Below are 12,843 nucleotides of genomic sequence, written 5' to 3' on the forward strand. Positions count from 1 at the left end.
CCGCCGCTCGCGTGGACCACACGGAACTTCCGCCGGGCCGCACCTCTCGCCTTCACCACCGGAAGTCGGCCGCGCCGATTGGCTGAAGTAGGCGGAGAGCTGCGCGAGGATTGGTCCGTCCGCAGAGAGCCGTGGGGCTCGGCCCCGGCTACTTCCGGCGGCGGCGGGGAAGACGGGAGGCGGCAAGATGGCGGTCCAGGCCGTGCACCTGGAGGCCGACGCGTTCCTGGTGTGTCTGAACCATGCGCTGAGTACCGAGAAGGAGGAGGTCATGGGGCTCTGCATCGGAGAGGTACCGCGCCCGGCTCCCGCCGTCACCCTCAGCGCGGCCTGGAGCGGGCGGCTCCCCGGCACGGCCCCGCCGGCCCTGCCCAGTGCCCTCCTCCTGAAGTGGCCGTTCCTGTAGCAGAGGAACAATCGTTTTCTCTCTGTCAGGTCGACACCAGCAGAATCGTCCACATCCACTCCGTGATCATCCTGCGCCGCTCGGATAAGAGGAAGGACCGAGTGGAGATCTCTCCCGAGCAGCTCTCGGCCGCGTCCACCGAAGCGGAGATATCCTTTGGCGGCAGCGAAGCGCAGCGCTGCGGTGCCACGGCTCGGAGCCCTTCACGCGCTGCGGGGCTCGGCTGGCGGTCGTCATTCACCAGAGCTGCTGCTGGGCCCAGCGTTTGCACCGGAGTTGCGATACAGCTTTTGTGTTTCCTCTTTTTTTTAGTCACAAGTGAAGCAGAACTGTGCTTCTGAGGGGCAGGGTGGGGGTGGAATTGCAAAATCCGATTTGCTTCTGCAGCAGCGGTATCCTGCCTGTATGCAGGAAGCGTCTGTCCGTTTCCTGCCGTGTGTCCTGTCACCTCTCTGCAGGGATCTGAGGTTTTGTTGACCCGTGAGACTTTTAAGCCCTGCCCTGTGCTTGCTGTTGCTCTTGTGCGAAGGGTTTCTTGCATTTGCTCCTTTGGTTTTGGAAGCACCTTGACTCACGCACAGGTTGGCTGAGATGACAGGACGTCCCATGAGAGTCGTGGGCTGGTATCATTCTCACCCTCACATTACTGTCTGGCCATCGCACGTGGGTAAGAGCAGTCTTGGTTCTGTATGAAAGCTTACAGCTCAGAAAACAAATTACTCAATTTACTAGACTCTAAGAGCTGCACATCTCAGCTATCAAAGTTTGGTTTCCCAAATTTCCTCTGGTAGGAGAGGATTATTCGGTTGTGCTGATGCTTTGTTAACTCATCTTGTATATTTATGACATGCTATTTAATTATATTTTAAATTGGAGCAGAATTTTTATTTCCATGTCCTGGAGTATGGACTTTAAAATCAAACTGGTGACTGTTACCACGTTCCAGGGTCACTCTTCAAAAGCTGGGAAATCTTTTTGCAGACCTTCAGGTGACGTATGCAGTTCTCATTGTCTTGTTCTTTGTCCATAGATGTCCGCACACAAGCCATGTACCAGATGATGGACCAGGGTTTTGTAGGGCTTATCTTCTCCTGCTTCATTGAGGACAAAAACACAAAGGTAGGCAACTTAAGAGACGTGCCTGCATTGAAATGTTCAGGTGCCCTTCAGCTGCTCAGCCCAGCAGATGTAGCTTATTGCAGCCTCATGAGGCTGTTACAGGATGAGATGAGCTCTTAGCAGTGTCTTGCCCAGATTTTCCAAGCAGCTCTGGTCTGGGATTTTTTTATTCGTAGTTAACGGATCTGTTAGAGCTTGAAAACAGTTTCAGCATACCAATCAAAGTGTAAAGTGTACACCTGTGCAACCTGTTCAAGTGCTCTTTGAAAGCATGTTCTTCTTCTTGAAGGAGTTTGGAGTTCCAGGTGGTTTTTGGTACTTGAAATCTGACTTTGTGCTCTCTCTCTTAGACAGGCAGGATTCTCTACACCTGTTTCCAGTCCATGCAGGCCCAGAAGAGCTCAGAGTGAGTACAAAAGAAGAATATTATGTTCAGCTTGTATTTCATCTAAGTCCCTTCTTTCTAGATTGTCTCAAATAAGTGGTTTCTGGGTTCATCATGAGCAGCAAGTATTGCATGGAGATGCCTGATCTGGTTCTCTTTATCTGTTAATGCAGGCTGCTTGAAGAAAATCTGAAGCTTGACTGACTTTGTCTAGAACTTTGTAACAGCTTAAAATCTGGTGTAGAACACTACAGTTTGCAAATGAACTTGTGCTGTAATCTGTTGTGCAAGGGCTCACCCTTCTGCTTTCAACTCTAGAATTCAAAGCTCCAAGTTTGCATGGCATTGAGTCTGCACCAACTTTGCACGTGCTGTGCATTGTATTGTCAGCACTGGTGCTTTAGTTACTCTAGCGTATTTATCATTGGAATTTGAGAAGAGTGTGGCTACAGAAGGCTTCCCATTGCCTGTCAGTTCTAGCACACGTTCTCAAAAGTAAACCTGTGGTGATCCCATGAGTTTCACAGACTGTTGGAGGCTGGTAAAGGCTTTCTTTCTTTTTTTCTTTTTTTTTCCTCTCTCTCTCTGCTGCTTTGCAGTTAATTGTATCTGATACCCTTTTAGATATGAAAGGATTGAAATTCCTATTCACGTTGTCCCCCATGAAACTATTGGGAAAGTGTGCCTGGAATCAGCTGTAGAGCTGCCCAAGATCCTGTGCCAAGAAGAACAAGATGCCTACAGGAGAATTCACAGGTAACGCTGGGGCTGCAGCCCTCTCTAAGACTCTGTGCGCTGACATGTTCTACCTCATGTGCAATTCACTGCTGTTGTCACTAATCCATCCACGTTTTTCTTCTCTTAGCCTCACCCATCTAGACTCTGTAACCAAGATTCATAATGGCTCAGGTAAGGATTCCTCCTTTGTGTGAGTGCAGGCTGCTGCTCTGTGAGCTGAAACAGCAGAGCCTGGAGTGGCCGTAGACCACAGTTGTGTAAGAGTCCTTGTGAGCTCCAGTGCTCCCTTTGGCATAAAGAGCAGCTGTAAAAAAACAAAGACAAAAACCAGAAGAGCACGAACTTCTCTATTCTTTGCCATGAAGTTCATTTTCAGTCACAAAGTCTGTGTAACCAAATGGATTCTGTTATATAAAGTCTGGTGGAAAAAAGTAATGCAGTATTTTAAAGGAAAATATCAAAGGTCGTAAAATAATGCAGTCAGAAGCAGCTAATTCTGACCCTCTGCTGCGGGGATCTGTGGTTGCCTTAGCCACGATGCTGGGAAGCTCTGTTGGCTCTCTGTAGCACCCTTGGCTTTGGGGTTGTTGTGGCACAGACTTTGGGCTTGCACTGGCACGTTACGCTCTTGCTCTTTCCAGTGTTCACGAAGAACCTCTGCAGCCAGATGTCTGCCATCAGTGGGCCCCTCCTTCAGTGGCTGGAGGACAGGCTGGAGCAGAACAAGCAGCGGGTGCAGGAGCTGCAGCAGGAGAAGGAGCAGCTCCTGGAGGAACTGGCTGCTTTAGACTGAAGGAGGAAATACAGATCCTTCAGGAAAAAAAAAAAAAAGACACGAACAAAACTCTACAGGACCTACCTGTGGCTGAAGGGTGGCCCCACGTTGCCTTCCAATGAAGATACGAGGCTGTGCCTCTTGTCTTGCCCCCTGCAGCAAAGAGCACTTCTGTGGGATGAAGGTTCCCGTGTGCCCCAGCTTGATGGAGAGCAGCGATACCTCTCTGGGTGCTGCATCATGCAGCACAAGTCTAGCTCCATGGTTGGGTTAGGCGGCATCTCTTGGTAGAGGAGACTTCACTTCTGGAGGGCATATACATAGGGAACACGTTTCCCCCTCCCCTATACTTTGACAGAAGTCTTTTTGCTTTACTTGTATTCCAGAAGCCTAGAACAGGAGGATTAGAGGGGAAAGGAGTTCATGTCCCTGCTGTTGTATCTGATGCTGCCAACTTGTGCCCTCTCTTAGTAGCTTCAGTTGACCATGATTGTACATCTAATAATGGTTCTGGATTACTCGTTACAGGGAAGCCTGGGAGCAGACCTGGAAGAGCTTTGACATAGGGTCTATGCTCAATGTACCTCAACCCAAATAAAAAATTCCAAAGGAAAAGCTGTTTGGAGTGAAAATGAAATGGATGCTACACCAAATTCAGTGTCAGTACCCTCACTTCTTGGCCACCATCTGTTTTTTCCTACTTCATGTAGTGCTGTTGCATACTCAGCACTGAAGCTTCTTACAGAATGGATTCTTTTTGCTGGCTCAACGGTACAGATTGTGGTTCTTTCCAGGAGGGAAGATGATTAAGATACTGGGAAGATAATTGATCGATGCACGAGGCTGTCAGCACATGCTGAAGTTTTTCAGTGTCCTTGGTGCTAGATTTCAGAGCATCCCCCAGTTTGTACATCACATTTCTATCCAAAATACCTTAAAGTTCTGGGCAAGAGCATGTATCCCATTGCATGGCTTTCCTCTTCCAGCCACAACCCTAACTGGCACCACTGCTGCATGGCAAAGGGCGATGGTTCAGGTGCAAACAGGGCTTTTGGGGAAGGACTGGCCTGGCCTTCAAGGAAGGAAGCACAACCAATCCCATACACACTGTAAGGGCGAGGCAGCACTACAAACAAGCATGAATGGAGTTGTTTTCTGTCCTGCCACAGCCCTCCAGGCACACAAGACAAGGGTGTTCATAGAGCATCACACGAGGCAGGCAGAGCCCAGGGCAGCTGTAGCAAGCAGGCTGACCTAGACAAAAATCAGCATCTTTCACACACCAAAGCTACACAGCCAGGGTTGAAGTGCAACAGAACAGCCAGCTTCACTGTGGCACGTGGTACAAAAAGCAATTTATTGATTATTCCAAAGTAACAGCCACCTGAGTGATTTGTTCACAGCACACACAAACGTCATAACTAATTCAATCACGTTCTGCATGAAACAGATACGTCATCAGACTAGATCTTCACATTCTACGGTAAAAAAAATATTAGAGACAAAACTGAGGTCTAAATTTAATCAGGGAATTTTGATCTTGCTTGGAACCACACAACTTTGCAAAACCTCACGCTGATGGGGTCATGGCACTGCTTACCTAGTGCTTTTAACTAAAACAGCCAAGGATCACTCAAGCTCTCCTTGGGAGGACAACTGAACTCGTGTTGAAGGCTTCCTTCAGGTCTGCCTCCTCTCCTGCCTGGAAGTCACCCAGACAGAATGAGATGGCTGCTCAGGTACCTGGGTTTTCTTGCACCTGGCAGGCCCAGGCAGATTAGCACACACACACACACAGGAGAGTACTGCACCCACACAGCTGAGTGGGTCAGCTGCCCAGGTGAAACAATAAATCAGTTGCTCACAGGAGTCAAGGAACACGTGCTGTGAAGCACTGCGTGTAAATACTGCTCAGAAAAGCACAAACAGTAACAGCTCTGCCCTAGGAGGGGTCTAGAACTGCATCTTTTAAGAGAGGGAGCCTGACGGATTGATCTGTGCATTGTTGCCATAGACTTTCCATCACTGTCATTACTCTTCGCTCACTCTTGCCCAGTTTAGAAAAACCCTCAGGGTCTTTATTAAAAGGATTTAAATCCAAAGTCTGAAAATGGTCTGGAAGCTTCCAAAACACGCACTCCCAGCTTCCACAGGAGGATCATCAGCTTCACTGCCACACAGCAAAACCGAGCGGCATCAAAGCAGCAAGCGCCTCCAACCATCACAAGGCATCTTCGAGCCTGGTTTTCAACGCGAAATCCGCACTGAGTTTCCGCATAACTTCGGCGTGACTCAAGCCCTGCTGCTCTCTTTTAGCGAGGCCGTAGTTTTCTTTGACATACTTGGCAAAGGGCGTGAGGTTGGTCCTGGCGGGGGTGCCCTCCTTGGGAGCGGGCTGACTGAGGAGCAGCCGCCCCCCGCAGCAGGCGCACACGAAGCGCTCCGTGTCCAGCGACTTGGAGTGGCGTCCGATCCTGAAATGGAGAAATGAGCGCTCGGATTTCAGGCGCGGGGAGCACGAGAAAAGCTACAGGCAGCTCTCCGAAGTCTGGCACCAAGAAGAGGGTCGCCATGTTTTCATAGAATCATGCTTAGTTAAAAGCAGAGAGCGGTTAGGTTTCGGAAGAGCTTGGGATGCCTTATTTCTTCCTATCCCTGCAGCAACATATGGTTTGGTCACATGCACTCTACAGGGATGAGCCACGTGCAGTCACTGCAGGCCCAGAAGCGTTATTCCTGACTCAGTACACGCTCAGAACCAGAGCAACCATCCTCTGGCAAAAAGCCTGTAATAGAATCAGCGCTGACCACGAGATCAGGGACAAGTGGCCAAATAAAATTCACCAAGTCATTCAGTGGTAACGCCGAGTTAGAGACCCCTAACTCGCAGGCACAGAAAACGGACGAACTAGAGACAGGAGTTAATGAGCAGTCATATGCAAGATCAAAACGTTACTCACGTGCTTTTGCACACAACGCACGCGTACGTGAATTTGTACTTGATCTCGTAACTGTGGCATCGCGTTACCACCGGCAGCTCTGGGTGAACCACGGCCGATTTATTGGCATAGAACCTCCAGAACCGGCCGTGCCCGTCGCGAACGCCGTTGATGAGCCAGGTGGCCGCGTGGCAGATCTCGTGAATTAGCGTGTCTCGAAGGCGATCTTGGGGCGAGACAAAAGAAAAGACACAAAGGTCAGACGGGGATGGGGAATTGGGAACTTCCATCCCTAGCTCAGCGCTTCGTGCTCCTGACACTGCCTTTCTTATCCAGGACCTCTCTCTTCAGAGGTGAAGGAAAAGAACTAGATTCAGTATGGAACTCCAGACACATCAGAGTCCCAGACAACAGCTTTTCCACGTTCTGTTTGCAGGCAGATGTTCTGGCAGCTACCAGAACAAGAATAAACCCACAATAGAGCCCTCTCTAAAAATAAGACTCTTCAGGTAAAATGTGTTGAGCTCAAACTGCAGCTAGCAAAGCTCACGGTCTGCAGTGACAGCGTAGGAAAGGTGCCTAGCATTGATGGATGACATCATTTCCTTAGAGTGACACTACAGCCTATAAATTGGATGTCTTGAAGTCGCTAACATAAACAAAATAGTGAGGTTGGCACACACAGATCTCTGCTCTCACATTTCGTAAACTGGTCCAGCCTTGTAGAAGGGTTGTGAGGACAAGTAACTCCACGAGCGGATTTGTTTAAGGCAATATGAAATTCAGCCCCAAATCTCTTACTCCTCCAATTCACGTTTTAATCTCCAAGAAGAATCAGCACGGATTTTCTTTTACCCACCTGCAGAATCACAGACTTTCTCAGAAAGTTCTATCCGAGCGTAACGCTGCCCTTCGGGGCCTTTGGTCTGCCCAGTTACACAGTATCCTGCTGTTTTTCTCATTTTTTTGTTCCAGTTTATTACCATTTTCTCCGGTAACTGAAAGACAAAGCAGTACCTGTAATCTGCCCCCTCCTACCTCTCTTTTATCTCCCTCAGGCCCACACGACTTCCCCTCAGAGCACTCTCCCCAGCTGCCAGCCACTTGCAGTGCAATGCCTCACTGAGCCTGAGGTGGCTCCTTTGCATTACATAGCTCCCAATTTTGTCTTTGGCGTTGCCTTTCTTTTAACATGTGAGTTTTTAAGCATCCACCATAGCCTATGATCAGAAGTTCCGCAGCTTAATTTACGTGTCAAGTGCCATCTGCCTTTGATTGTTCTGAACTTGCAAGCTGCTATTTTTGCTTGATGCACCTTCGCGCTGTAAGATGAATAATCACCTTCTGCTCATCTCCTCTGTGCTGCTCTGATTTTATAAGCTTCCATCATAACTATCTTGGTTACTTCTTTTCTGCTGATAGTTTTCTCACATCTGAATTAAACGAGTTTAAGTGAGAGGTCCAACGGTTCTAAGTGCCAGCACAGGGACAGGGCTGAAGCACTGAGAATCTTTCAGCAGTGGTGAGCCTGTTCAGCTCAGCTTTATGTGAACCAATAAGCAGCTTTGCAATCTGTTCTGGAACAGCAGAAAGTAACGTGCTATAGAAATACATGAAGACTGCACGTAGCATGACTAACCGTGAGGCAACAGCCCCCAACACCAGAGGGAAGTGCTTTTATCCTTCAGCTCTCTGGCATCTGCTCCACACCACGTGCCTGTGGGCAGCTGCAAGCAAGAAACAGCATTTCTCCCTTTTGTGGCTGGGAACCGTTACAACCAGATTATGGAAGAGTTAAAAGAGGCCGAAGATCTGAAGCAGCTTGAGCCATGCAAAGTGCTGTCTGCTGTAGACTTGTCTCCCAGTTCCAGCTCACACACTCTGCTTTTTTGAGCAGACTGAAGCAGCTCAGCTAAGCACCATGCAAGTACATGGTGGGAAGCTGGGAATGTAACAACAAAAAGAGAGATGACAGCTAGCAGACCTGCTTGTGCTACCACTAGCTAGCATGTGGCAATGCTGCAGTCTGCTAGCACGTGCTCCTTCAGTACAAGCTGACTGAGCAATAGTGGTAGGTGACCTTGAGCTTCTTTCAGCAGCACAAGGAGGCAGCTGCCTTTGCTGAGACCTGCTACTGCATGGGCAGCTGCAGAAACGTTCCTGGCAGGTGGAGTTCAGGACCATGCAGGTGCTAGAAAATACGTAAATATCAGTCACCTCTTCAAAGACGAAACTGATGCAAGGCAACCTCACGTAGCAGTTTATCTCATCAAGGAAGGATCCTGCTGGACACCACCCAATCTGCTCACTTAAGGATGGTGCACCGTTACAGCTGGGAAAGCAAGCCAAGCTGAAAACCGCTGCATCACCGTGCTGATAAATCCCTTTCAAAGAAATTGCTTGAACTGACAGAAACAGAAGCCATTACTGTAACACATCAATTCGATTAACTGAAGAAGATACAGAGCAATCACATCAAAAAGCGAGGAGCAATATTAAGTAGGTTTTTATAACCGTAAAAATGTAAGTCGCTTTGTGGTTCTTTGTTTTTAAAGCCAACCTTCTGCTCAAAGACAGTGCTGTTATAGAGACGGTAAAGCTTCTGCGTCAGCTCCTCTTTACTCTTCTTGAAATACTTCACATACTGGGAAGCTGGATTTGAGAGATCTTGTAAGAAACAGCCAGGCACTGAGCACACGTTGAGCCTACGAGCAAAGATACCATAGTTCACTGAAGGTCAGAGATACCTCACTACTCCTGGTCATACCTGAGATTAATAGCCTTGGCTTCCAGTCACTTACCAATTAACAAATACTGAACAGGTAGCAGAAGTTTGCAAGTACTAGAAAAACCAGAATGCCACTCTAGGCAAAGCACTTAGCACCTTTTCATCCATCTATAATGGTCCTAAAACACAGTAAAGATGGAGAAGCACTTACTTTTTCTCTGTCTGTGCTGACTGTGAGCAACTGACAGATTCACTCCTAGGAACTCCTACAGAAGCTGTTATCTTGGAAGGTGTTTCTTGCAGCGAAACGGATTTTGATGTTGGTATCTTGACTCCCTTTCCATGCAAGGACCGGGCACCTTCACAGAGTGGCTTGATGTTTTCTAGTTCAGGAGGGAAAAGTCACAAGATTTCACACTGCCAAAGAATCAGGAGCGCAGGCATCAAGAATCAGGTGACAAACAGTGATGAAAGAAGTCATTGCTGTGAAAAGACAGCTGGCAAATCAGCCAAGAACTGTTTCTTACCTCTTGTGCTCGGCTGGTAGACAGTTTTACTTGTGCTTAAGATGGGTTTCCGAGGAGTACTCCGTTTCCTTATCCGTTCTATTAATGATTCAAATTCGCTATCTGAGCTGTCTGATTCTAACTCTGCACTCTGTCGGAGTGGCATGGCTGGCGTTTTATTTCCTGTGCTCTTCTCGCAGCTTCTTTCTGTCCTTCTATCAGGGAAGCCCGAACTACCTCTGGCTACTGATTCTTTCAGATTTAGTGGAGGTGGCACCTTTAGGCACTTCCAACTCTCTTTCAGGTCCTTCACTCCTCCACTTCGGTAACTCTGCCAGGGGCTCTCCGCAAAGACAGAATCATCAGTGTCACTCAGAACCTCTGGATACTGCAATTCTGGGGAGCAAGCATTTTCCTTCTCAGAAGTCAGCAGCTTCTTTGGGGTCTGAAGATCTTTTGGTGCTGTAATTTGAAGGAAACAGCTTCAGGTTTTGGCAATTTCACTTCGGATATCTGACTCTGTCTTAGCACTAGAAGAGTTCTTGAAAGATAGGAAAACACAGAGGACAGAGTTTGCAGTTTCCTTATTACATGCTGCTCATTTACAGCCATACTGAATGCCACTGAAAGATGTATATATTCATGGAGCCTGAACTATAATTTTACTTTTTTTCATACATCTGCTATCAGGCCTGACAATCCTGCCAGACGCAAATAGCTGGCACTGGCATCATCTTTATTCCTAGTAACAAAAGCTACATGCATGTAAGAATACAGCTGAATATTTAATATTAAAGTCTTATGAAATTAAGAACAAGAAAAAGGTAACTTAAAAAACGCTCAGCCTTAGCTGATCAGAACGTAGCATAGTGCACATGCTTACCACTGAGGCTTCTGCCACCTCAGCTTTGACTTATCAAGATCAGCAGACCACGTCAGATCTAACAGAGATGACGTTTATTTATGATTCTGGTCTATCTCATTTCCTCTGCTGTCTCCCTCACCCTGACTGTTCCTTCAGAAATCATTCCCTTGCTTCTCACAGCCTGCAGCAGTTAAGATCTCAGCTACAAACACTGTCTTTTGACCCAACAGAATTCCTCCTTTGTATTGCCATTGGATGACTACTTGCCCTTCTTTGTTGTGCTCTTTCTCGTTTTAAAGTCCAAGAAGAAATCATCCATTGAGTCATTGATGAAGTCCTTCAAACTGTAAAAGAAGCAATAATAAAACAATGGTAGGCATAAGCAGCAAAATAGGGGAGTAACTTTGCTGTAATAGAAAAGCAACCACCAAAGAGGCCACCTAACAACAGCACAGCACCAGCTGCTCACAGCAGTTACCAACTAATTCCATTAACAGGAATGGCAGTAGAAGGTGTACAATTCCAAACATCCCATTTTATGTGACCTGAACATACACAGATGGAACACATACCGGTTCCTCTGTCTGCTCTCACTCCCACAGATTTATCAGCCTACGAATTACTAAAGCTTTTGATTGATTTTCTATATTCAGAATAGCGTACATGATGCAGAGAACTAACACACACAGACTGGAAAATCATTCATTGCAGCACCCACCTCGAATCCTCCTTTTTAGAGACTGATTTGGGAGTTTTCATTTTCACTAAAACTGAAAACAATAAAAGATTAATGAAGAACAACATTCAAGTGATTATTTTGTTAAGCATTTTGACAAGGAAAAGCTTAGAGCTGGTAAGAATTCAGCCTGAGGTCTTAGAAAAACAAACAAACCAACCAACCCAAGTCAACCAAGCAGGAGTAGCTCCAACTCTCAAAGCCTTGGAGACATTGACAGAATTTCCTTTATTATTCAGTTTCCCACAGTTTAGGAGCGTGCTTGGAACAGATATTGCTCAGAGAAAACAGCTACCGGAAGATTCACTGCACACTGGGAAGGAGGCAGGGGACGGGCAGAACGGAGGCAACAAGAAGCTCCTTGCCACGGCAGGAGCTGTTAACAGCAAACAGAGCTGAGAAGAACAGAAAGAGCCTCGTGCACAACGCAAAGTACAAAGCATCCAGAACTGAGATGGGAGATTCAAGAGCTCCCACTGCAGCGCACAGCCACCAACGCCACACAGAAGCGCTGCAGCAAAGCGGCCATGATCTGTTGGAAGGAAATTCTCCTAAAAAAACCTACTTCATTCCACCCAGATAGAAGCAAGTCCTTCCCTCTTGCACTCATTCAGCAAACAAATCAACGTGTGCTGTCACTTACACATTTCAAATTCATCATCGCTGCTGGATGAGAAGTACACGGCACGGCTGAAAAACAAGAAAAGCAGAGGAACATGAGGCACATACAGATCTGCAGCTCTACCGGGCTGAAATCCCGAACGTGTCCTGAAAACACAGCAAATATACGCTGAAAAAATGACCAACTGAGAAACTGAACTTGGATATTAACGTTTGTAACAACAAAACATTAAATATTCACACAGTAATTAACAGCTGCCAGCATCTGAGGGCTGGGAGCATTCAGAGGCATCAGCTCTGCAGGGCGTGGGGCTGAGTTCAGGCTGGTGACGGATATCAGGAGGAGCAGAGCTGGGTTCTGGTCCTGCACATGGTATTTAATGAAGAATTGTGTTGCCCAGAATCTCAGAACGCCACTTTGCCAATCGATTTAAGCTATTTTCGGACAAAAAGCAGAAATCATCCACCTGAAAAACACGCTGTGTTGTTGCTGAACAACACGAAGACAGTTTCTTTTAATTACATGAAAATTACTCACACCTTAAAGACGACAATTACGCAACGCACCACCCATGTTCGAAACACCGCTGTGTAAGCTAGAACCGTACCGCGGATATAATGGAAAGAAACCGCTCAGGTGAACGGCTAACCAGCTCTAACGCCGCCCCCCGTAGGGCCCGGGGCCGGCTCACCTGGCGCTGCTCCCGGCCACAGCTCCCCGCGGGCCGCCTCCTCGGCACAGCGCGGCCCGGCCCGGCCCCAGCGGAGTGCAGCTGGGGGTGGTGGTGGTGGTGATTGTGGCGGTGGGGCTCTCTCCGCCCGCCTCCGCCATCCCGCTTCGAAGCTCCCGCGCCCCCGCCGCTCACTTCCGCTTCCGGGTCACCGCGCCGTGGCGCATGCGCAGTGCCCGTGTTCACGGAGGCCGGAGCCCTCCGAGCCGCGCAGCCCCGGGCACGTTCCGTGCGTCCCGCCCAGCCCGAGCTGCAACGCCGGCTGCAGCGGGGAGCCGCGCTCGGCCGCATCTC

General features: G+C 48.1%; 2 protein-coding genes across 3 annotated transcripts; one reads left to right on the forward strand and one right to left on the reverse strand.

The window, feature by feature from the left end:
* On the forward strand, positions 104-4,038 carry BRCC3 (BRCA1/BRCA2-containing complex subunit 3). The gene is made up of 8 exons (XM_021406490.1): positions 104-292; positions 436-555; positions 986-1,073; positions 1,437-1,525; positions 1,876-1,931; positions 2,535-2,666; positions 2,776-2,819; positions 3,290-4,038. Exons 1-8 carry the CDS (start codon positions 188-190, stop codon positions 3,439-3,441), a joined length of 786 nt encoding a protein of 261 aa, XP_021262165.1. The 5' UTR covers positions 104-187; the 3' UTR covers positions 3,442-4,038.
* Positions 4,750-12,697, reverse strand: GCNA (germ cell nuclear acidic peptidase). 2 transcript variants are annotated; one of them, XM_021406487.1, is made up of 10 exons: positions 12,511-12,697; positions 11,841-11,887; positions 11,180-11,231; positions 10,729-10,805; positions 9,618-10,058; positions 9,302-9,473; positions 8,923-9,067; positions 7,222-7,360; positions 6,384-6,588; positions 4,750-5,897 (listed from the first exon to the last, which is right to left on the reverse strand). In XM_021406487.1, exons 1-10 carry the CDS (start codon positions 12,648-12,650, stop codon positions 5,645-5,647), a joined length of 1,671 nt encoding a protein of 556 aa, XP_021262162.1. In that variant the 5' UTR covers positions 12,651-12,697; the 3' UTR covers positions 4,750-5,644. The 2 variants fall into 2 exon arrangements, with proteins under 2 accessions (XP_021262162.1, XP_021262163.1); XM_021406488.1 differs by lacking the exon at positions 12,511-12,697 and having other exon boundaries at positions 11,763-11,862.

Source organism: Numida meleagris, chromosome 8 (genome assembly GCF_002078875.1).
Source record: "Numida meleagris isolate 19003 breed g44 Domestic line chromosome 8, NumMel1.0, whole genome shotgun sequence".
Lineage (NCBI taxonomy): Eukaryota > Metazoa > Chordata > Aves > Galliformes > Numididae > Numida > Numida meleagris.

What these genes read in the sequence shown, in the direction of transcription:
- BRCC3 (XM_021406490.1), top strand. Translation starts at nt 188, where the DNA reads ATGGCGGTCCAGGCCGTGCACCTGGAGGCCGACGCGTTCCTGGTGTGT. An exon ending in TGTCTGGCCATCGCACGTGG is followed by an intron (nt 1,074 to 1,436) that starts GTAAGAGCAGTC and finishes CTTTGTCCATAG; the next exon opens with ATGTCCGCACACAAGCCATG. An exon ending in CAAGATTCATAATGGCTCAG is followed by an intron (nt 2,820 to 3,289) that starts GTAAGGATTCCT and finishes TGCTCTTTCCAG; the next exon opens with TGTTCACGAAGAACCTCTGC.
- GCNA (XM_021406487.1), bottom strand. Translation starts at nt 12,650, where the DNA reads ATGGCGGAGGCGGGCGGAGAGAGCCCCACCGCCACAATCACCACCACC. An exon ending in TCAGCACAGACAGAGAAAAA is followed by an intron (nt 9,068 to 9,301) that starts GTAAGTGCTTCT and finishes CTTTGCTCGTAG; the next exon opens with GCTCAACGTGTGCTCAGTGC. An exon ending in GCACTGTCTTTGAGCAGAAG is followed by an intron (nt 7,361 to 8,922) that starts GTTGGCTTTAAA and finishes TTTGTCTTTCAG; the next exon opens with TTACCGGAGAAAATGGTAAT.